The sequence below is a fragment of the Sapajus apella genome, unplaced genomic scaffold (assembly GCF_009761245.1).
Source record: "Sapajus apella isolate SASKATOON/1434 unplaced genomic scaffold, GSC_monkey_1.0 scaffold16, whole genome shotgun sequence".
Classification (NCBI taxonomy): domain Eukaryota; kingdom Metazoa; phylum Chordata; class Mammalia; order Primates; family Cebidae; genus Sapajus; species Sapajus apella.
The window spans coordinates 9,694,034-9,717,860 of NW_022436956.1; the positions used below are offsets into that span (position 1 = coordinate 9,694,034).

The window sequence follows — 23,827 nt, forward strand, 5'->3', positions numbered from 1 at the left end:
CTCTGGCCTCATCTCAAACCTCTCTTCGTCTCCCACTTCCCTGTTTACTCAATTCACTCAATAAATATTTAATGAGTGTCTATGGCACACCACCTACTGTGCTAAGCACTGGTGATATAGTGATAAACACAACAGACATGGCTTGTGCCATACTGATCTTTCGAGTTACTCAAATGCACCAGACTTTCTAAAACCAAAGATTTTTCAAATACTGCTTCCTCTGTTCAGAATTAAATCTGCCACTTACCTTGCCTGGCTAGCTTCCCTTTAATCTTCCAATCTTAGATTTAATGTCATTTCTTCAGGAATAAAATTCTTCCCTGTCCCTTATGACTTGGTCAAACATTTAGCTATAGTACCCTGACTTTCTCCTTTATAATTATTAATAAAATTATTTTTATATGTCTTTTCCTAATATCCATGAGGACAGAGACCATATCTATCTTGTGTTGTTGACTTGTGACAGTGACTTTGCAATTACCTTTTCTTCCACAGAAAAATAAACAAACTTGTAGTTTAAGGATATTACCTTTCTTGAGGAGTTTGTTATACCATCTATCTTTTTTGATGTCTGGAATGGTAATTCTTGCTGATGGATTCTCAACTAGGATTTTATGCAGCAGAGCTAAAAACAAACATTAAGACAACATTCACGAAAACAGTCACAGAGATTAGAGAAGCCTATGGCTTGTGGTAAGAAACACATTTTCTGTTGGCTTACTTACTAAATATTATTTCTGGGGAAGATAAATAATTAAAGCTACTAAATTACGGCTTTAATTTCATGCAGTTGTCTGTGTCTTGTAATAGTTTTCACCGATCTGATTCTCAGTTGTTTGCCACTGAGAACAAGAGCCAGATGGAAATGTTTCTCCTCATGTGACAAGATTAACAAAAAGATACAGAAACCCCTCTTATCCATTTTCAATACCGAATTTCATTACTTCAATGTCATGTTCTCATATGACCTTATTCACAGTTTTATAAATAACATTTATTTACCAATAACTTTTTAAGAGACAGTAATCTAACTAACCATCCTAAGGTATCTTGATTTTCTTGAGAAAAAATTCATATAGCTCTCTATATCAAAATTATTTCCTAATGGACCAAAGATTTAAATGTAAAAATGAAGCCATAAAAACACTAAATGAAAACACAGGGAACTTTTAAATACCAGAGGTAGAAGACCAGTGATAATATAGTCAGAGACCATAAAGGACAAGATGATAGCTTTGAATGTCAATATAGCAAAACAAAATGAAAATCAAAGATAAACTGTGAAAAATATTTGTAACAAATGCAAAAGTCAATATGTTAAAAAAAAAAAAAAAAAAAAGAAAGAAAACTTCAAAGTGTTAAGAAAAAAATAATATCCTTGACAAAAATGAGCAAAATAGACAAAAAACTAATACATACATAAAGGGTACACAACTTCATTAATATTACATTTAAAATAAAAAGCTATCATTTTAGGCCTATTAGTTTTTTTTCTTAATGTAAACTGATGAGACTGTGATAAAATGGTTTGAACTTTCAGGAAGCAGTTTGACAATATAAGCCATAATAATAAAAACTACATCCTAGAGCCTGCAATTTTGCTTCTGGGGATTTCAGTAAACAATTTAAGGGTATGTACCATGATTAAGTTACAGAGATACTTATCCTATCTCTTTTAGATCTATGAAGATTAGAAAAATCTCCAACAAAGTGATTAGAAGAATATAGTAAGGCATATCCACGAGGCAGAATATCATCACAGCCTTTAAAACAATGATGTAGACCTACAATTATTGTCATGGAAAAATGTTCACAGAGCATTAAAACCAAAAACGTTTACAAATTAGTGTGATCTCATTTTGTATACACATATAAATAGTATACATATATTCATTATACATAGTCATAGGCCACATTTATGATGTTTCAGTGAAGAATGTACCACATGTTTAACAGTCCCACTAGATTATAATACTGTATTTTTACTATACTTTTTCTATGTTTAGATACACAAATACCATTATGTTACAATTCCTTACAGTACTTAGTATAGTAACATGCTGTACAGGTTTGTAGCCTGGGATCAATAGGCTGTACCATTATACCTTAGATTTATGGTAAGCTATACTATCTAGGTTTATGTAAGTATACTCTACGATGTTCACACAATGATGAAATCACCTAATGACACATTTGTTAGAGTGCACCCTGTAATTAGGCAACAAATGAATGTATTTGCAACAAAATATAGCACATATCAAAACTTTTTTATTTTTAAATAGAAAACCACCTAAAAGCATAGATTCAAGTTGCTCTGAATATACACTCCCCAAAATATTTTTTTAAATCTATTGCAGAGTTCTGGGACTAAAGAGTTATTTTTTCCTTAATTTTTATTTATAATTAATAATTTATAAAAATCATGACATAAATATAAAAGAAAAAAACGTAAGAAAAAATTCAAACAGCATTAGACTTTATATCCAAAAAATCAATACTCTTTCACTCAAGATAATCCAGTTACCTAGAGGAGCAGAATCGAGTTTTTTCCAAGGGTTGAGGTATGTTTTTTTTTCTTTCCAGTCAGAATATTCCTGACAGCTGTCACTGGGTTGGTCCCATGGCAATTCTAAAAACAAAGCAAGTTAATTTTTTTGAATGTTCTCATTTATAAAGATTTCAAGGAAAAATAATAATATAAATCCATGAAAAGTTCCTTTGAATTAATTCAATATGGTTTTCAAACTAAGAATCCCAACTTGGAAAGTTTAGAGATACTTCAAAGATAGATGAATCAGGACAGGCATGGTAGCTCAGGACTATAATTCCAGCACTTTGGGAGGCTGAGGCAGATGGATTGCTTGAGCCCAGGAGTTTGAGATCAGCCTGGGAAACATAGTGAGACCCCATCTCTACAAAAAATAAACAAAATTAGCTTGGTGTGATGGTGTGCATCTGTAGTCCTGGCTCCTCAGGTGGCTAAGACGGGAGGATCACTTGAACCTGAGAGATCAAAACTCATACCACTGCACTGCAGCCTAGGCAACAGAGCAAGACTTTGTCTCAAAAAAATAAAATAAAAAAATACATGAATCACTTCTTGCCCTACTCTTGTTTTCAAAAGTGTTTACATGATTCATAGAAAAGTATTGTGATATTTAGTAAGTATGCATGGCTAATCTTAAAAAATTTTGGAATTATAAATAAGTTATTACTTGCAATGTACTAAACATTTGTGTCCCCCTCAAAAGTCATGTTGAAATCCTAACTCACAATGTAATGGCATTTGGAGGTGGGGCCTTTGAGTGGTGATTAGGTCCTGAGGATGGTAACCCTCAAAAAATGGTATTAGTGCCCTTATTAAGACCTTATTAGTATCCAATAAAGGCTCATGTGTCCAGCCAATATTGTGTTTTTATAGGGTACTAATTATATAATTCCAGCACTTTGGGAGGTCAAGGTAGGCAGATCACTTGAGTCCAGGAGTTTAAGACCAGCCTGGGTAACATGGGAAGACTGTCTCTAAAAGAACACAAAAAATTAGCCAGGTGTGGTGGTGCACGCCTGCAGTCCTAAATACTCAGGGGACTGAGGTAGGAAGATTGCTTGAGCTTGGGAGGTCAAGGCTGCAGTGAGCCTTGAATTGTGCCACTGCACTCTAGCATGGGCAACAGAGTGAGATCCTGTCTCCCAAAAAAAAAAAAAAAAAAAAAACTCAGACACAATGTCTCACAAGATCTGATCAACACACACACACACACAGCCCACCGCCCCCAACACAGTACTTTGGGAGGCTGAGGTGAGCAGATCACTTGAGGTCAGGAGTTTGAGACCAGTCTGGCCAACAACATGGTGAAACTCTGTCTATACTCAAAATACAAAAATTAGCTGGGCATGATGGCACTTGCCTGAAATCCCAGCCGGGAGGCTGGGGCAGGAGGATCGCCAGACCCAGGAGGCAGAGGTTGCAATGAGCTGAGATCACACTACTGCACTCCAACCTGCGTGACAGAGCAAGACTCTGGTCTCAAAATAATAATAATAATAATAATAATAATAATAATAATAATAATAATAGCAGGCTTGCTTCAGCTCTGTTGGCTGCCCACCATGTGAGCATACAGCAGGACAGCCATCTGCAAATCAGGAAGAGGACCCTTACTGAAACATGACCAGGCTGGTACCCCTAATATCATACTTTCAGTCTCCAGAACTGTGAGAAATAAATTTGATGTTTATAAGGTATGTAGTCTATGATACTTTGTTACAGCAGCACAAACTGATCAAGACACTATTAAAATACTCCTACAGAAGCTGAGTGTCATGGCTCACGCCTTTACTCCTAAGCTTGGGAGGTGAAGACAGAAGGCTTGCTTGAGGCCAGGTGTTTAAGGTCAGCCTAGACAACACAGCAAGACCCTAACTCTACAAAAAATTTTTAAAACTTAGCCAGACATCTTGTGGCAGGCACCTGTGGTCCTAGCTACTTAAAATAGTGAGGCCAGAGGACTGGTGAGCCCAGAAGCTTGAGGCTGCAATGAATTATAATAGCTCACTGTATGCTGGTTTGGGGAACAGAGTGAGACCCTCTCTCTTAAAAAAGAAAACAAAGAACTATTATACAAATATGAATTCCTTGGTTTATTTCATTTATTTCAGAATAACTAATGTGACTTTTCATAGGATAGGAGTTTTACCATGATTAAACAGCTCTTACCTCCAGCGAGCATTGCAGTAAGTACTATTCCACAGGACCAAACATCAACTGGTTCTGCATGAAATTCTCTTCTCTTCAGAAGTTCTGGAGCAACATATGGTAAAGTACCACACATCTTGTTCAACAAACGCTCACGATTATTATACCGAAACACTGTTGCCAGGCCAAAGTCTGAGATTTTGAGGTTATCTAAACCAAAAGAAAAAATGATGGCACTGAATAAAAACGTTTTGCAAATAGATATACTTGCAGGAATAAGTTTTATTGAGAAAAAATCACTAATGTTACTTAAAGTTTGTAGAACTTCAAATAAGCAAAATAAACACGAAGAAATCTAAAAAAATAAAATATATCATCATCTATGTCAAAAGTAGGAAAAGGCCTCATCTCTTCTATTAACTTAAAAGTATCATCAACATGCAAAACAGTCCGGAACAGATTAAAGCAAGAAGGTGGAGTCAGAGGGGCTGCCCTTCTGGAAAAGAGCACTTTAAACTCGAGCTGAAAGCAAAGCAAAGCCCTTCATCAGGTAGGGTGGAGAGCAGGAAGGTAACCTCAGTAATATGTTAGGCACAATTTTCTCAGCAGCAAACAAACCCAGTTAGCAGAAGAAAATATCTGAAGACCAACCAAAATTCAACAAACCACAATACTTTTTTTTTCTTCAAAGTAGGGAGTCTGACAAAAAGAGGAAAAACTCTGTACAAAAAAAAAAAAAAAAAAAATCAGAAAGCCAAACCTCCACCCTAACTTCCCATCTTTAATACACACAAACTGCAGGCAGGACTTAACTTATATTTAGTGAATATCTACTGCAACTTAGTGATAGATACTATGCCAGCCAATGCAGGTAGAAGATAAATCAGTAAAGACTGACAATAGAAAACTGTTATGAAGATTATAAAAATATAGAGCACCACAGGATCTTAAAGCAAAGCACTACAGAATGTAACCCAGTCTTAAGAGTTAGAAAAAGCCCTCTATTCTCAGAAGGCATTTTGGTAAAACATACTAAAATGTGAAATATTCACTCTTTGAACTAGCAATTCCCACTTCTATATCCATAGGAATAATCCCACAAATTCAAAAACAAGAATATTCATAGTAATATTTGTAAATAAATGATTAAATCTTATAATACATTGTACAATGGAAAACGTGGAGGTAGGTTTTGAAAAAAATAAGGTATATCTATACATACTGACATGAAATACTATACAAGTAGGACAAAAAGGCTAATGGCATGAAAAATAGTATAGGATGACCCAATTTTTATATTGGCCCTTTACATAAATATATAAAAGTCGTCACTGTATAAAAGTCCTATTTTAAAGTTATAAACAAATTAAATGTCTCAAAATAGGGGACTGATTCTTTAAAAATCACGTACATTCACACAACGTGTAAACCATTGAAATGTTTACCACTATCTGACTTAGGAGGTAGCTAATGTGATTATCTTTTTCTTTTCTTTTTTTTTTTTGAGAATGGCCTCACTCTGTTGCCAAGGCTGGAGTGTAGTGGTGTGATCATGGCTTACTGCAGCCTTGACCTCCTAGGTTGAAGTAATCAATCCTCCTGCTTCAGCCTCTCCAGTGGCTGGGACTCCAGGTATGCACCACCATGCCTAGCTAATGTTTTCTTTAATTTTTCATAAAGACAGGGTCTATATTGTCCAGGCTGATCTCAAACTCCTAGGACCAAGCCATCTTCCCGCCTCAGCCTCGTGAAGTGTTGGGATTACAGTCATGGGCTACCACACCCAGCTGATTATCTTTTTAATAGCTATTTATGACACTATCTGGACAAACCACCAAGATTGAGTTCCAAATTACTTATGACTAGTAACCACTTAAAATACTAATAGATAACTGTTAATATTCCTTGGACTTTGTTATGTCTGCAACATAATAGTTATGTTAGAGAACTGCACATAATAAAAGTTAAATTTAGAAATGTGATTAGCTCTTAGAAAAAGAAAGAAAACACATATTTGTGATGAAATAAACAGGAGGGTTGATACAAGTCTATTTACATTTCATTATAATATTTTATCTAAGAATTTTTGTGTACCTGAATTTTTAAAGTTTTAAATAAACAGAAGGATGTTAAACACTGGTAACATTTTATTTCTTTTTTAAAAAGATTACTAAATACTAAATAGAAACAAAATATTAATTATATCTTGTATGTTAATACAAGATCTAAAAAATAACAATGTAATAAACACCCACTCACTTTAGTAAAACAATGTTCTATGTCCTTTGAAATCTGTAAATACTTCCTTAAATACACTCCCTCCTCCACCTTCTTAGAGGTAACCACTATTCTCAAAATTTGGTTTTATTATGCCCTTGCTTTTCTGTGTGATTTTTCTTCTCCAGGTTTACATCCCTGAACAGTATACTAGGTTTACATATTTTTGAACTATGTATAAATAGAATCAGACATATTAACTCTTCTGCAACTGTCCCTTTATGCTCTATATCATTATATACCTGAAATTCATCCATGTCACTGCTTATAGGTATAAGCCATCCATTTCATAATTTACTGATAGACATTTGGGTTATTTACAGTTTTCTCCTGTATTAAAACCACCACCACTATGAGCATTCTTATACATGAATAATTTCTATTTTTAAACCAGGTGGGTTGATACATGTCTATTTACATTTCTTTATATTATATATAATTTTTGTGTACCTGCATTTCTAAAGTTTTAAATAAAAATAAAGATTTTTTTTTTTTTTGAGACGGAGTCTTGCTCTGTCACCAAGGCTGGAGTGCAGTGGCGCAATCTCTGCTCATTGCAACCTCCATCTCCCGAGTTCAAGCGATGCTCCTGCCTCAGCCTCCTGAGTGGCTAGGACTACAGGCGTGCACTACCACGCCCAACTGATTATTGCATTTTTAGTAGAGACGGGGTTTCACCATGTTGGTCAGGCTTGTCTCAAACTTCTGACCTCAAGATCCGCCCATCTCAGCCTCCCAAAGTGCTGGAATTACAGGCGTGAGCTACCATGCTTGGCAAAAATAAGTATTTTTATGTTATATAAACTCAATTTAAAGGGGTGAAAAGTAAAATCCACATGCACATAAGAAAAAAGGCTGGGTGCGGTGGCTCACGTCTATAATCCCAGCACTTTGGGAGGCCAAGTCAGGCAGATCACTTGAGGCTAGGAGCTCGAGATCAGCCTGGCCAATATGACAAAACCCTGTCTCTACTAAAAATATAAAAATCAGCTGGGTATGGTGGCTCGGGCTTGTAAACCCAGCCATTCAGGTGGCTAAGGCACGAGAATCACCTGAACCACAGAGGGAGAGGTTGCAGTGAGCCGAGATCATACCACTACACTCCAACCTGGGCAACAGAGCAAGATTCTGTTTCCAAAAAAAAAAAGCTGACCATTTGTCAAGCACTATTCTAATACTAAGAATAAAGCATTAAACCAGGCAAAGACTACTGCCTCATAGTTGACATTTCTGTTTTGATTCTGACCCTGTAAGCTAAAGCTTTCACTATCCATCCTTGTAAATTTGATGGCATCCATAAAATATAACTAAATGTCTTACATATTTATCCAAGTCATATGTAAAAAGAATAAACAGGACAAGACTAAGGTCCACGGTATTCCACAGGAACTTCCCTTTATTAATCCATTGAAGAATTATTTTAAACTGTTCTTGGCCAGGCACGATGGTACACACCTATAACGTCAACACTTTGGGAGGCTAAGGCCAGTAAATAGCTTGAGTCCAGGAGTTCAAGATTAGCCTGGGCAACAAAGGAAGATCCCTATCTCTACAAAAAATTAAAAATTAGCCAGGTATGGTGGCACCTGCCTGTGGTTGGTCCTAGCTACTCGGGAAGCTGAAGTGGTAGGATCACTTGAGCCTGGGACATCAAGGCTGCAGTGAGCCAGGATCATAGAGTGCATTCCAGACTGGGCGACAGAGTGAGACCCTTATATTCTTATACATAAAGTGAGCTAGCCTTGTACCTAGGTCAGATTTCTCTACCTTATCTGCAATTGTATTGCATAATGAGACTTGTGATTTCCAAATATACTAAGTCTCCAAAATTTCCTTGATTTTTTCAGATTTTGTCTTGAAATTCCAGTAATGCAAAAGACTTGATTTTACTTGTATAATAAAATAATTTAGGTATCAGTGACAAAATGCTAAACTTACCCCTTTCATCCAATAGAAGATTTTCTGGTTTAATATCCCTGTGAGTTATTCCAATACCATGCAGATAAACCTAAGAGGGAGGCAGAAAGAAACACACCAGAATTTGGTAATGTAATTTATTCTTACTAATTTTAAGTAAAAGGGAAAGAGACAACTATACCTACCACCCCTGCCATGAGTTGATGGAAGAACCTCTGAGCATCTTGTTCAGGCATGCCTATGTCTGGCTCTAAAACAATTATGAAAGTTAGTTTACTGAATAAATATAATCAGGTAGTAACCATATAGCTTCTTAATTTGAAGCTTGGACATTATGAATATACTTAAGCAAACAGAATCAAATGCCAACAAAAAATTCAGGAGTCCACTAACAGATACAGGGTTTAACTCACACATTCACCTGTTAGATGGCAAAACTAATATCACAGGAAAAATATAAAGAGAAAACCAACATCCAGATCAAGAATGTAAGCCATGCCTTAAAAGCCCCTCTTCTAAAGCCCCTGCTTCCTCTTATACTAACACTGATTTATTTAGTATCCTTCAGATTCTCCCCATTTTCTTCTAAATGCTATGCTAATATTTTTTTCATTCCTAAAATACGCCAAGGGAGAAGTCTGGGCAAATCTAAGCCAATTTCACTAAATATTTTACACATTATACTCTTCCTCCTTTGGCTTCCAAAATTAGTTTTTTTTTTTTTTAAGAGATAAGGTCTCGCTCTTTCACCCAGGCTGGAGTGCCCTGGTGTCAGATCATAACTCACTGTAACCTGGAACTCTGGAGCTCAAGCAATCCTGCCTCAGCCTCCTCAGTAGCTAGGATTACAGGCATGTACCACCACACCTGGCTCAGATTTAAACATCATATAGTCTCACACTACAAAGCCACTAATGCCTGTGAAGTCCTTCATAAAACACAGTTTTATTATAAAAGTTCTTTTATCAGTTTTTTATACTTTGATCTCTCTCATTAACTCCATTTTCTTTTACCCTCAATTCTCTCCTGAGTCACGCTGGAGATCCTGTTACCTGTATCAGTTTTTAATTGTTAATACAATAGCTTTAAATTATAAATTTAGATCCAGAGATTTATTTTATGTACTTCTCAGTGTTCTGTAATATCAATCCTTTGATTCTACATAAAGTATTAATAGCAAACACAGAATTTACCTAATATACAAAAAGCAATCCTAGAAAATTCTCAATTATTTCATGTAAACCAGAAGGAAACAACATGCTATGATTTTAGATCTGTAAATACATTCAATGATTTCATGTAACTAGAATATCTACAAAGAAAAAAATTGTATAGGCAATACATTGCATTCAGGATACAGTGCATTTATGATGTACCATAAAACTACAGTTTGTCACTTTTAAATTGTTTAAGACACCAATCTTAATCAAAATCACTTAAATAACTTGGGAAAGGAATTTTCTTTCATTGACTCTACATACGCTTTTATTATTAATACCAGTTTGAAAAATTCTTTAAAGATAATTTATTCCAATTTCACTGTTGCATGAGCAATTCTGAAAGGACAATGACCTAATAGCATACCCAAGATTTAAAAAACAAATTTAAAAACTTGTTAAGAATAATTATCTTAAATTTTTTTTCCATACCTATTCTGTCAAAAAGCTCTCCTCCACTACAGTACTCCAGAAACAAGTACTGGATATTGCCTTCTCTCCGGTGACCATAGAATTTTACAACATTTTCGTGATTTAGCATTTTATTGATACAGATCTCTTTCTTAATATTTTCCGGACAGTCTACGGCACGCTTCATATCTACAATCTTCACTGCGACTGCTTCTTCAGTTATTCTATTCACAGCAAGTTGAACTCTAAAAAGGAAAAGAGTTTTAACATTACAGAATTCCATTTCTTCTAAAACTTCCAAAGGTTATACATGACCCATCTAAAACTATTTTACCTTTATTAATTTATCCACAAGGGAGAAACCAAGGAAACGGTTTCTGCTATGTTTGCAAGATACTACTCCTTTTTGAAATGTGAAATACAATAGCTAACACTCCAAAGATGTCCTTATGCTGTCACACAAGTCATTTAATAAATACTTCATAAAATAGATTGAGGTAATTCTAAGGCACATCACATATATACATGTTCTACTCATATACTTTTAAGCATATTAATCCCATACTATATGTGCCTGTGTAATTGACTATCCTAAGCATCTCTGGGGTAGATACCATTATTGCCATCCTAAAGATGGTAAAGGATAAGTACACAGTGACATTAGAAAGCTTGCCTAAGATCACAAAACAACGACCAGTTTGTGATAGAGCAAGGATCTGAAACCAAGCAGGCAATCTCCGGAGTCTGCTCATTTGCTCAATTAACCACAAAGCTTAAATCCTGAGAAACAATTTGTGGGCACGGAAATAATAACTTCGTGTCCCTTCCAGCTCTTTACAAAGAAAACTTTTTTTTTTTTTTTAAAAAGGGAAGAAAAAATATTAATCCTAGCAAAACACTGTGTAACTATAGTCGCCAAAAGCCTTGGATCTCAAACATCTACTCACCAAGTCACCAGAGTATTAGATTCCAAAACAGTGAATATGCAGACAGAAAACAAAGGCAAGGTAAAAGAACTCAAACTCACTCTCCATAAGCACCTTCTCCCAGGGTTTGCACCAAGTCCCAGTCTTCTACAAAGGGCACTGCCATGACTCCACGGAGCACCTCGGCTGTAAAAGGCAGGAATCCAGAAAAGATGGAAGGCCAGCATAAAATCACCTGTGAAGCCACTGCGCCCCGCCTCTCCCCAGGATTCCCCACAAGCAATAACAGCTCTTGCCTTCCCCTTATATCTCATCCACATTTAACCAAGTCTTTCAACCACGAGCAACTATTCTAAACGTGGGCATCTTGTCGTGTAAATCACAATCGCTATTCATGCCACGCACACCGAAGGCTGAAATCCTGCCCTCCTCAAGCCTAGAGGAAATTAACCGTTGTGGTGAAGAGGTGGTGGACAAATGCTTTCTGGTGAACGACTGGGGAAAGAGGTAGGAGAGGTGGGGGTCTGCGGAAGACAGTAAGGGGATATAGAGGGCGGAACCGGGCAGAAGACGCCGCGGTAGCGCCTCCACCCAATTGCTCAGTTCCAATTCCCATCCCCATCCACACCCGACCCGTCCCAGAAGCCGGGGCGGGGCCAAACTGCCTCGAGAGAAGGAAGAAACGCTGGGACCCGGAAGGACCGCGCCTAAACTCCAGGGGTTCCTAGCCAGCAGCGGGTTAGTCCCTTCTCCCCCCCCACTCCCCGCACCCCGACAACGGGAACTTCCTGGTACCACATTTCTCCACTCTCCGAAACCGCCCCTCCGCAGGAGTTTCTCCAATCCCCTGCGCTAGTCAATGCTAACTTTCACCCACCTTGCCCGTCTCACTAATCTAGACCCCGAACTCCCTCTTTAGAATCTTTTCCTACCCTACCGGCCGCTCTTCGTCACCGAGCTGTCCTTTGCCCACCACTGCAGGAATCCAAATACAGCGCTTTTCCCGCCAAAACTTGCTGCCGCAAACGCGCGCACCCGTGCCGTAAAGCAGGACAGCGCGCGTTAGCGTGTCCCGCCCCTCTGAGGATCGGCTGCTCTAAAAGACTGACGGTGAGAGGTTGCCGCTCCCGCCCAGGGTTGCTTTGCAGTCGGGGAGAGATCCTGGCTGAAGAGATTTAAGGACGGCGGACCGCATCGGCGCGAATTGAGCTCTGGGCCCAAATATGAAGTGGCATCCGGTGTGTACGGCTTGGCTGGGCTATGCTCGTGCACTGCTGGGCGGAGCCGAGGCCTCCACGCCGAGGGTGCGCGCGACCGACCGCGCTGCGCTTCCAGGCCGGCTGCGGGCATCGCTCCTGGCCGCACTGGACTTGAAAGGCTGCACCGCCACCTGCTTGAGGTCACCAGCCTGCGACAGGACTGTGAAGGGCACAGTCAGTGGGTGCTGCAGAGTGCTTTGTAAACTTCAGCGTGCAGCACCCGTGGTGTTGGAGCCGAGAAACTAGCAGCAGCTGCTGCGAGCTGTGAAGAATGAGAGGAACTCCGTCTAGGGAGCGAGAGGCATCGAAATGACTGGACACACATCGTGTGTGTGGCGTGGGAAGTTTCCCAGAGAAAGAAAGCAGTTTATTTTGGAACTTGAGGTAAAGTCAGGATAACCGATTTTGCTTTTTTTCTGTGAACCGGCTCCAAAACTAAAGTTCAGCCCAACTTTTTGGAGGAAGACCATCTGCTTAGCTTAGTTCTACAGACTTTCATTTTTACAGGCGGGGGGAGCCAAAGTAAATTTTACAATGCAAATTTAAAAGCGGCGTACAGCAAAGTCAATTCTGAGGAAACAGACTCGAGAACAAAATAGGAAAAACTGAAACTATAGGTATTCTCTGACCGTAAACTAGACTGGAGCTCAAGGCATAGGCGAGATCATCTCCATACATTCTCCAGTACTGGCCGGGCGCAGTGGCTTGTGCCTGTGATTCCAGCACTTTGGGAAGGCAAGGCAGGAGAATGGCTTGAAGCCAGGAGTTCAAGACCAACCTGGCCAACATAGTGAAACCTCCTCTACTAAAAATACAAAAAACTCGCTGGACATGTTGGTGCACACCTGTAATCCAGCTACTCGGAAGGGTGAGGCAGGAGAACTGCTTGAACCCGGGAGGCAGAGGTTGCCAACGATAAGCCGAGATGGCGCCATTGCACTCAGCCTCGGCAACAAGAGCAAAACTTAGTCTCAAAAAAAAAAAAAAAAAATTAGGAATTAGTTGGGCTTGGTGGTGCGTCCCTGTAGCCCTAGCTACTTGAGAGGCTGAGGAGTTTCTGTCAGGGAGTTAGACGTTAGTGAGCTATGATGGTACTATTGCACTCCAGCCTAGGCAACAGCATGATTCTGTAGGAAAAAAATACGTATATATATGTATGTGTGTGTGTGTGTGTGTGTGTGTGTGTGTATGTGTATATATATATATATATATATAAAGTCCTTAAGACTGGGCCGCATACAGGCACTCAGCATAACTATTGTGATAACAGTAACAAAGTAAAACAAGTATAAAATGTTACTCAAGGCCAGGCACGGTAGCTCACACTGTAATCCCAGCACTTTGGGAGGCTGAGGTGGGTGGATCACCTGAGGTCAGGAGTTCAAGACCAGGCTGGCCAACATGGCGAAACCCCGTCTCTGGTAAAAATACAAAAATTACCTGGGCATGATGGCGGGTGCCTGTAATTGCAGCTACCAAGCAGGTGGAGGTTGCAGTGAGCCTAGATGTAGCCACTGCACTCCAGCCTGGGTGACAGAGCAAGACTCTGTCTCAAAAACAAAACATTTCTTTTAAAGAAGCAAAGTCAAGAACAAAAATCAAGGAAAAAATTATTAAAATGCTTATGTGTATAGTTTTGAATCATGACATCACAGATTAGGCTTCATATAATTTTTTTAAAGTTTGTTGTTTTTGGAAACGGTGTATTGCTGTCACCCAGGCTGGAGTGCAATTGGGCAGTCTTAGCTCAATTGCAGTCCTGAACTCCAGGGCTGAAGTGATCCTCCTACCTCAGCATCTCAAGTCGCTGGGATTATAGAAGTCAGTCACAGGGCCTGGTATAACAATAAAAATAGAAGATAGTTTTAAAATCATTTATCCCATTTTCTCTTGTTTCCTCACTGTGTGCTGAAAACAAAGAATATGAAAAAGAGGAAGACCTGCAAAATTCCTGTGTCTTATGGAGTCTTTTTAGCCTGAAAAAAAAACAAAAAAACAAAGATTTGCAGATTCCAGCAGATTACCAGTTAAAGAGAGAATATATGGAAATAGCCTCTATTCCCTTCTGAAAGCTTACTAAAATATTTTTATAGTAAAGGATACCAATATTTAAAAGAACCCATGAGAACAAAGTATGAGGCACAACATTTTGGAAAGTAGAAAGCCTTTAGATGAAAGGTAATGAAGATGAATCCCAAAACTAGCAATAGAAAGCAGAATTAACATCACAGAACTCTCAAAAAGCTCAAGTTGAACTGGTGACACCAGGTAACTGAAGGTGGAGGTAAGAATGGGACTAAAAGGGATAGGTTTAAAGACAGCATAAAAAGCAAATAGATCCCTGTAGCCTTTTCCTTTCTATGTAACCAAGAAACTGTCCCTCCCCAAAGCTGGTACAAAATATAAGAGGATAATTGCGTAGTATGTGAACTGGAGATCATTAGGCACAATTAAAAGCTTGGGCACCTTACTGAAAACGGAGGGATTAAGTTTTATCCACTGAAAGTTGAGCCTGTAAAACTTCTTTCCCTCCTCTACAGTTAGTTGATTGCCTGGCTTACATCCTTGAGTAAGAGAATATACAAGCCTTCTCAAGGGAATCTTACCTATGTAAAAGAAAAAAAACCTAAAAATATCAGTATCATGGATTTCCCAATATAACAGCCCAGCCAGATCATGGTAGATTGAAACAAACATTATTAATCCCCATTTACCCCCTACAAATAGACCTTTCAATTAGCTTTTTAGGGTCCCACTTTTTTTTTTCTTTTTGAGACAGTCTTGCTGTCACCCAGGTTGGAGTGCAGTGGCATGATCTCTGCTCACTGTAACCTCTGCCTCTTGGGTTCAAGTGATTCTTATGCCTCAGCCTCCCCAGTAGCTGGGATTACAGTTGTGCACCACCATACCCAGCTAATTTTTCTATTTTTAGTAGAGACACGGTTTTGCCATGTAGGCCAGGCTCGTCTTGAACTCCTGGCCTCAAGTGATCTGCCTGCCTCTGCCTCCCAAAGTGCAGGGATTACAGGTGTGAGCCACTGTACCAAGCCTAGGGTCCCACTCTTAAAAAGGAGCAGACCACCAAGAATTTGAGAAAGTCTTTAATATGAAAGACAGCAAAATAAAGGAATAGTCAGCAACAAAAAACCCCAACCCCTCTGGACATTAAAAATATAGAAGAAGCTATTTTAAATAGATTAGAAATAAAGTTGAGGACATCTCAGAGAAGGAAGATACAAAATAGAAGAGTAAACATAAGACCATTAGGAGATAAATTCAGGAAGTCCACCATCCAAATCACTACTTTTCAGAAAAAAAAGAGGGCTGGGACTTCCATCCTCTTTCCCCTCTTAATATCTTGCATATATAATGCAAGAATATTTTCCAGAACTGAGGAACTTGATTTTCCATACATAAAATTCCAAACTGCCCAGCACAATAGGTGACTCACTCAAGACACAACATTGGGAAATTTTCAAAACATTATAAAGAGAAGATCCTAAGAGGTCTGGGTTGAAGGTGAGAAGGAACGGATACATTAAAAAAAAAATTGGAATAGCATTACATTTCTCAACATATGGAACACAGAAAACAATGGGTCAGTGCCTTCCTAGTCCTAAGGAAAAATCATTCCCAATCTAGAATTGTATATCCAATCAACATATCAATGGAGTACGACAAGAGATATGAAAGTTTCTCAAGAAATTTATCTCACACACATTTTCTCAGAAAAGCACTTAAAGGTGACAAATCAAGAAAGAAGTCAGGAAATTAACACACGATGTGACAATGAAAAGATACATCAACCCAAAGAGGTGTGTAGCAAACCTTGAGAGTAAACCAATCCTAATGGAACATGAAGATATCTCTAAGAAAATGCCCAAAGTGTCTGAACAAACTAAAAGGAAGTTGGCACAAAAGGAGAATATGGGGACAAATCAGTGATAAGTACAAAAAAGAAATGAAAAACTCCATTAAAAAAGTTATGCAGGAGGCCGGGCACGATGGCTCACACCTGTAATCCCAACACTTTGGGAGGCCGAGGTGGGCGGACTGCCTGAGCTCAGGAGTTCGCAACCAGCGTAGGCAACACAGTGAACCCCGTCTCCACTAAAATACAAAAAAAAATTAGCCAGGCTTGGCGGCGTGCGCCTGAAGTCTCAGTTACTAGGGAGGCTGAGACAAAAGAATTGCTTGAACCTGGGAGGCGGAAGTTGCAGTGAGCCAAGGTGGTGCCACTGCATTCCAGCCTGGGCAACAGAGCGAGACTTCATCTCAAAAAAAAAAAAAAAAAAATACAGATCTAACCTAAATTTTAACTATAATAGAACTAAATCGAATAACAGATAAATAGAATCATGACAACAGAAAAATAACTATTAAAACTATAGGCCGGGTGCAGTGTCTCACACCTGTAATCACAGCAGTTTGGGAGGCCAAGGTGGGTGGATCACCTAAAGCCAGGAGTTTTAGATCAGTCTGGCCAACATGGCAAAACCCCATCTCTACTAAAAATACAAAAATTAGCTGGGTGTGGTGGCATATGCCTGTAATCCCAGATATTCAGGAAGCTGAGGCAGGAGAACTGCTTGAACCTGGGATGTGGGGGTTGCAGTGAGCCACGATCATGCCACTGTATTCCTGCCTAGGTGATAGAGCAAGACTCCTGTCTCAAAAAAAAAAAAAAAAAAAAAAACTATAATAGATGGCACGAGTACATCTGTCCATAAAAGTAATGGGATGGTGAGAAAGCTAACTATATATAGTTTCCATACTACAGATTCTACATGATGCCTAAAATTGAAATACCAAAACAGAAAAATAAAGCAAGCTATTTATGATATGAAAGTAATGTGAGAATCAGAGTTTAAAGTAGTTGCCTCTCTGGAGTAGAAAACATCATCACTGCCTTTTAGAATTGAGTTTTTGTTTTTTTTTTTCTGAGACAGGGTCTCACTTTGTCTGCCAGGCTGGAGTGCATGTGGTCTTGGCTCACTGCAACCTCTGCCTCCCAGGCACAAGGAATCTTCCCACCTCAGCCTTTCCAGTAGCTGGGACTAGAGGCATGTGCCACCATGCCCGGCTACCTTTGGTATTTTTTTTGTAGAGATGGGATTTTGCCATGTTGCCCAAGCTGGTCTTGAACTCCTGGGCTCAAATGATCCGCATACTTAAGCCTCCCAAAGTGCTAGGATTACAGGCATGAGCCACTGCACCTGGCCTAGATTTGAGTTTTTTTATATTAAGTACACAATAACATTGAAAATGAAAAGGACACTTTTTAAAAAGATAGCTTCATGTAGCCTAGACAGTAACAAAATTAAGATCCTCAGAGCAACAACTATAGTGACAAGTTAAAAGGTTATGCTATTTATAGTATAAAGGAAGATCATCAATAATTTCTGTTATTACTCGTATTGATAAATAATTCAGAATAACCTCTTCCACTAAGAATGAATTCTTTACATAAGTAATGTATTTACATATAGTAAATAAAATGTTAAATCTAAATCTCACCCACAGTTGAAGAACATGGTATATAAATTGGTCTGGAAGGCTAAGTTCCCTGGCTATACAAATATGTAACAGCATATCCTTTAGGAGCACCACTATGACTTGTCTAAAAGTTATCTAATTCCTCCTGTTTTCTTAGAACGGATAACACTAAACAGTTATCTTTTATTAATGATTTAGGGTTTATATACATCAGTGATATACATGTCATAGGCTCTTTGTCCTAACATTAAATGTCCTCAAGGACCACTCTGCTTTCCAGTTAAATTTTTTTTCTTTTTAGACAGGGTTTCACTGTCACTCAGGCTGGAGTACAGTGGCACAATCACAGTTGACTGTAGCCTCAACCTCCCAGGCCCAAGTCATCTTCCCATCTCAGCCTCTCGAGTAGCTGGGACTACAGGTGCAGACCACCACACCTGGCTGATTTTTATTTTTCATAGAAACAGCATCTCCTTATGTTGCCCAGGCTTAAAACTTTTTTTTTTTTTTTTTGAGACGGAGTTTCACTCTCGTTACCCAGGCTGGAGTGCAATGGCGCGATCTCTGCTCACCGCAGCCTCCACCTCCTGGGTTCAGGCAATTCTCCTGCCTCAGCCTCCTGAGTAGCTGCGATTTCAGGCACGTGCCACCATGCCCAGCTGATTTTTTGTATTTTTAGTAGAGATGGGGTTTCACCATGTTGACCAGGATGGTCTCGATCTCTTGACCTCGTGATCCACCCGCCTTGGCCTCCCAAAATGCTGGGATTACAGGCGTGAGCCACCGCGCCTGGCCCCTTAAAACTTTTTAAGAAGTTTCTCCTCTCTTTTCTTGCAGGGAGGCTGGCACTACTCTCTAGGGATCTGTTACTAGCAATGCTTCACCTTTTAATTTGTGTCTTATTTTGAAAGAGCTTCAAAATTAGGTAACTAAACTTGTTAACCATATACAATAGCAACACATAGGCTAAGACTAAGGGAAAAAGAAGGTCACCTTTTAATAACTGCAAGAGTTTTTGAGTAAAGAGTCATTCCTTGCATCTGCTTTGGGTTTAAAAAAAAAAAAAAAAAAAAAAAAAGAGGAAAAATTAAAAAAAAAAAAAAGGGTCATTCCTGTGTCATGAATAAGTGAGAGTACTGAAAAACTAAATTTCAAATCGATATGTATGATTATATTTAAGCTGATTCAAAAATACCTACATCAAGCTCTATATGTAATGCTGGAAGAGTTTCTTCCCCTCCATTGATAAACCAATACTTTCACTGTTTGTCTGAATCTTCAAAACTGCTGATTTATAGAGTCAAAAGAGCATCTAAGGATAAGAGACATTGAGAACAGAGACATAGTAGCAACAAACCTGCCTTTCTAACCCAGAAAGGCACTCATTTAGCACTCTTCTGGTCCCACAAACACTTACTCATTCAGTAAAAATTTATTGAGCCATGCTGTTTGCAAGGAATTGTACTAGGTGCTGCAATGCAAAGAGTACGACAAAACTGTCTGTAGATGTAGGATCTGAATTGGTCTTTGATATTTTCCTGATATGAGAGAGAAAGAAGTCCCTATTTGGCTAATTTAGGGAGCTAAGAGAATGGACAAGGTCTGCTTATGTCCGTCTGGCAGACCAGCATAAGCTTTTTGTCTTCCCCAAATCAGTTGTAAGTCAAAACAGATAAGGCACATTTTTTAAAAAAAACTCCCCCCTTTAATTGACCAAAGTAAAGCCATGACATTTCATTTGGTAACCTGTTCAGAATTATAAAAATCATTTCATTTGGCCCAGCCCATACCACCCAGGACAAAATTTCCAGACAATTCTAATGCCATCCAGCTTTGTTCTTAAAAACTGCATTAAAAAAAAAAAATCTTCAATGTCCTAAATGTGATGCGTTCAGTGCAAAGCATATCAGAGCTGGATGTGACATTTATGTCCTTGACAAGCCTCGATTATCCAGGTCCTTTACCTGCAACATAAAGAAGTCAGTTTAATATTTACAATCAGATCAACTTTGAAGAAATTTTCTACTAAAATGGATTCACCCACAGTGAGTAGGATTATGTTGGGATCTGCAGCCTGGTTTGGGGCTGTGAATAAACAAGCACTGATTAGAGACTAGATTCTCTCTGCTTAGCCTTTTGGAATACCTCTGTGAGGAGCAATATTACTGATCCACCCTCCATGTAGATCAAGGGTTCTTAATCTTTTCTTATATGAGAGATATACTCCTATGTGGTTCTAAGTGACTCTATATACCATAAGTTCTTCAGAGAGAGAAGAAAATATAGTTAAAAAATATAACTATGTGAACTTTTGCTCTATTTCCTGCACTCCCCCCACCTGTAAGTCTCATAATCACAGAAACATGGTTGAGTCAAGCTCCAGCTGGAAAAATATCACTGCAACAACTGCCAACATCACGGCAGACTGGGATCATCTACTCTCCCTGAACAACCTAAAATAAAAAGTAAAATTTTGAGTGGGTTTGCAAGCTAGTTTTCAAACACAGATGCCCTGAGAAATTTCCCTATTTGAGAAATATGTGACCCATTTTATAAGCACTGAAACCAATCTGCAAAAATGAAAGTTACTTTCTGAGACATACAGCATCTGCTTACCTTGTATATCCTGACCAGCCAGTGTTCTGTGGTATACGCTTCTTCCAGGACATCAAGCTCAAAGTCTTTATTCCCAATCTCAGCATTTCGGACACGGTCAAAGCCTGGAGGACGCTCTAAAGAGGGATGAAAAAGAACACACTTCTTTCTACAGTGCTGATTTCCTAGAGAGACAGTATATGGATTCAGTACACCATCTATTGATTCAGATTATTCCTCAGCCTGCATTTTGGTGAGAGTAGACCCTGCAAAAAAGGGCATCAAGTAGTAAGGGCAAATCAAGTGTTACCCTAAGTTCTATGCAAGATTATGCTTGGCAGTCAAAATCTTATCTCTGCTAAGACAGACATAAGAAGCTGACTTCCAAGGCCCTCTGTTCCTAAGGATTGTCATTCAGAGCCTCTAACACACTAGCAAACCTTGCATGGATCAGAGAAAAAAACCTACCAGAAACCAAAGACGTGCATTCATGTCAGAAATTTTCCCTAGTGCAGAACCAAGAAACTGAAGTCAGGAGAGGCTTAACCGAATAAAATAACTCTCAATATCTTCATCTGAAGATATGAAAAGTCACTTTTTCACCCTTTTGTTCCTTTCTTCACTATAATTCCTTTAAGGACAAAAGTAATGGTCAAAAGCACAGAATCTGGAGCCAGTCCTCGTCAGTTTGAATCCTGACTCTGCCACTAGTTATGTGACACTGGGCAGTTAAATAACCTATTTATACCTCAATTTCCTCATATATAAAATAACAGACCAGGTGTGGTGGCTCACACCTGTAATCCTAGCACTTTGGGAGGCTGAGGTGGGTGGATCACTTGCAATCAGGAGTTTGAGACTAGCCTGGCCAACAAGGTGAAACCCTATCTCTACTAAAAATACCAAGAAAAAAAAAAAAATTAGCTGAGGGTGGTGGAGCACACCTGTAATTCTAGCTACTAGGGGGCTGAGACAGGAGAATCACTTGAACCTGGGAGATGGAGGCTGCAGTGAGTCGAGATCGCACCACTGCACTCCAGCCTGGGTAACAGAGTGAGACCTCATCTCAAAAAAGAAAAAAAGGAAAAAAAAAAAACAATAGCTGGGTGCAGTAACTCATGTCTATAATTCCAGTACTTTGGGAGGCCAAGACAAGAGGACTGCTTGAGCTCAGACGTTCCAGACCAGCCTGGGCAACACAGTGAGACCTTGTCTCTACAAAAAGTTTAAACACAGCCAGGCATTGCGGTGTGCACCTTAGTTCCAGCTACTCAGGAGGCTGAGGCAGGAGGACTGCTTGAGCCCTGGAAATCAAGGCTGCAGTGAGCCATGATTGCACCACTGCACTCCAGCCTGGGTGTCAGAGCAAAAACCCGGTCCCAAAAAAATATACGAACAATAAAATTAAAGATAATATGACAATAATGTCATCATCTGCCTTTTAGATTGCTGTGAGGATTAAATGAGTTAACAGACATAAAGCACTTACTAGTGCTTGGTATATGGAAAATACTGTGTATTAGTAATCACTGTTATTACTATTGTTATTAATATTATGAATCACTCACTGGCTTCTGTGTAGACCTGTCCAAAGCGGTAGTAACACATCTTGTACATGAGGCAGTTGAGCAGCACTGGAGAACCTTCACGGTCTACACGGAACTCCCCAGTTGGAGTATAGTAGTCATTTTCCTTGATATGTTTGCCTGTATCTGTGCTCCCTCCAATCCGGACCATCCAAAGAAACTTGTTGATATCTAGGGGGAAAAAAAAAACTGCTGCATCACAAAGGTTGATGGAGTTAAAGCAGGTTAGTAATTCCTTTTTTTTTGAGACGGAGTTTTGCTGTTGTTGCCCAGACTGGAATGCAATGGCAGAATCTTGGCTCACTGCAACCTCCGCCTCCTGGGTTCACGCAATTCTCCTGCCTCAGCCTCCTGAGCAGCTGGGACTACAGGCACGCACCATCATGCCCAGCTAATTTTTTTGTATTTTTAGTAGAGATGAGGTTTTACCTTGTTGACCAGGATGGTCTCGATTTGACCTTGTGATCCACCCACCTTGGCCTCCCAAAGTGCTGGGATTACAGGCTTGAGCCACCGCGCCCAGCCTGCAGATTAGTAATTCTAAGAAAATTCCTCAACATTTTTTTAAAGGGGATTGGTATCATTTAACTCTGATTTGTAAAAATAGTGAGGACAACATATAGGCAAAGCATTTTTCCTCAAAATACACAACCTTTCCTAAAAATTATTATACTCCTGAAATCCTATGCTACTAGTCCAGACTTAAGCCACAAATGAAATTGGTCCTATAGCTTAGCTGGGCTAAGCTATCAAATATGGTAGCAATTAGCTACATGTAGCTGCTGAGTGGCTGAAATGTGGCTAGTCCAAATTAAGATGTACTATAAGTATAAAGTTCACACCAGGTAAGTATGAAATACAAACTGGATTTTGAAATCTCAGTCAAAAAACCTCCAAACACAAAAGTCATATACTGGTTACATGTTAAGTAATAAAGTTTTGATATGATTATTCAGTTAAATAAAATTATTAAAATTACTTTCACCTGTTTCTTTACACTTATTTTGATGTGACTAATATAAAGCTTAAATGATAATGTGGTTTCCATTATATTCTATTAGACAGTGGGCAGGACTGATCTAAAGAGGAGCAGCTTTACCAAAAAGGTAGACGAGACATGAATGTGCTCCTGTTTGACCAACAGTTGCAAAGTTATAGACCTCCAAAGTATGTATATGGGAAGTCAACATTTCTGTGTCAAACACACTCCCATGCCTGATAAACACTGACACTACTATCAACTCATGATATCTCTTAGAGTTCATCATTCCCTGTATTGCTTCCATAGGCTTTAGGGAAATCAACTGCTACAGGTTTCACTGGATGATTAGTATTAAAAATATTTCTAATCCATTAAAAAAAAAAGTAAGATTTCTATTGCACTACTGCAAAGAGTTCCAGGAGATACTGCAGTGGTTAGGAACAGACTCTGGATCCAAACTGCCCG

The 23,827-nt window shown here is 39.0% G+C and overlaps 2 protein-coding genes across 7 annotated transcripts in view; both read right to left on the bottom strand.

Moving 5' to 3' along the window:
* CHEK1 (checkpoint kinase 1) overlaps positions 1 to 19,821 on the bottom strand; it is a 36,964-nt gene extending 17,143 nt beyond the window's left edge. The window contains exons 1-8 of one of the 5 annotated variants that reach the window (XM_032285038.1): positions 19,193 to 19,821; positions 11,546 to 11,630; positions 10,540 to 10,763; positions 9,076 to 9,140; positions 8,912 to 8,981; positions 4,718 to 4,906; positions 2,525 to 2,629; positions 530 to 625 (exon numbers count right to left, since the gene is read on the bottom strand). In XM_032285038.1, coding sequence (XP_032140929.1) covers positions 530 to 625; positions 2,525 to 2,629; positions 4,718 to 4,906; positions 8,912 to 8,981; positions 9,076 to 9,140; positions 10,540 to 10,763; positions 11,546 to 11,610 — 814 coding nt within the window. In that variant the 5' untranslated portion in view covers positions 11,611 to 11,630; positions 19,193 to 19,821. The other 4 variants (XM_032285036.1, XM_032285035.1, XM_032285037.1 and 1 more) reach the window with 4 other exon arrangements.
* Positions 19,822 to 19,887: 66 nt separating this feature from the next.
* Positions 19,888 to 23,827, bottom strand: part of STT3A (STT3 oligosaccharyltransferase complex catalytic subunit A) — a 29,591-nt gene continuing 25,651 nt past the window's right edge. The window contains exons 15-17 of one of the 2 annotated variants that reach the window (XM_032285033.1): positions 22,363 to 22,551; positions 20,816 to 20,931; positions 19,888 to 20,163 (exon numbers count right to left, since the gene is read on the bottom strand). In XM_032285033.1, coding sequence (XP_032140924.1) covers positions 20,125 to 20,163; positions 20,816 to 20,931; positions 22,363 to 22,551 — 344 coding nt within the window. In that variant the 3' untranslated portion in view covers positions 19,888 to 20,124. The remainder of the gene's footprint in view (positions 20,164 to 20,815; positions 20,932 to 22,362; positions 22,552 to 23,827) is intronic. The other variant, XM_032285032.1, reaches the window with a different exon arrangement.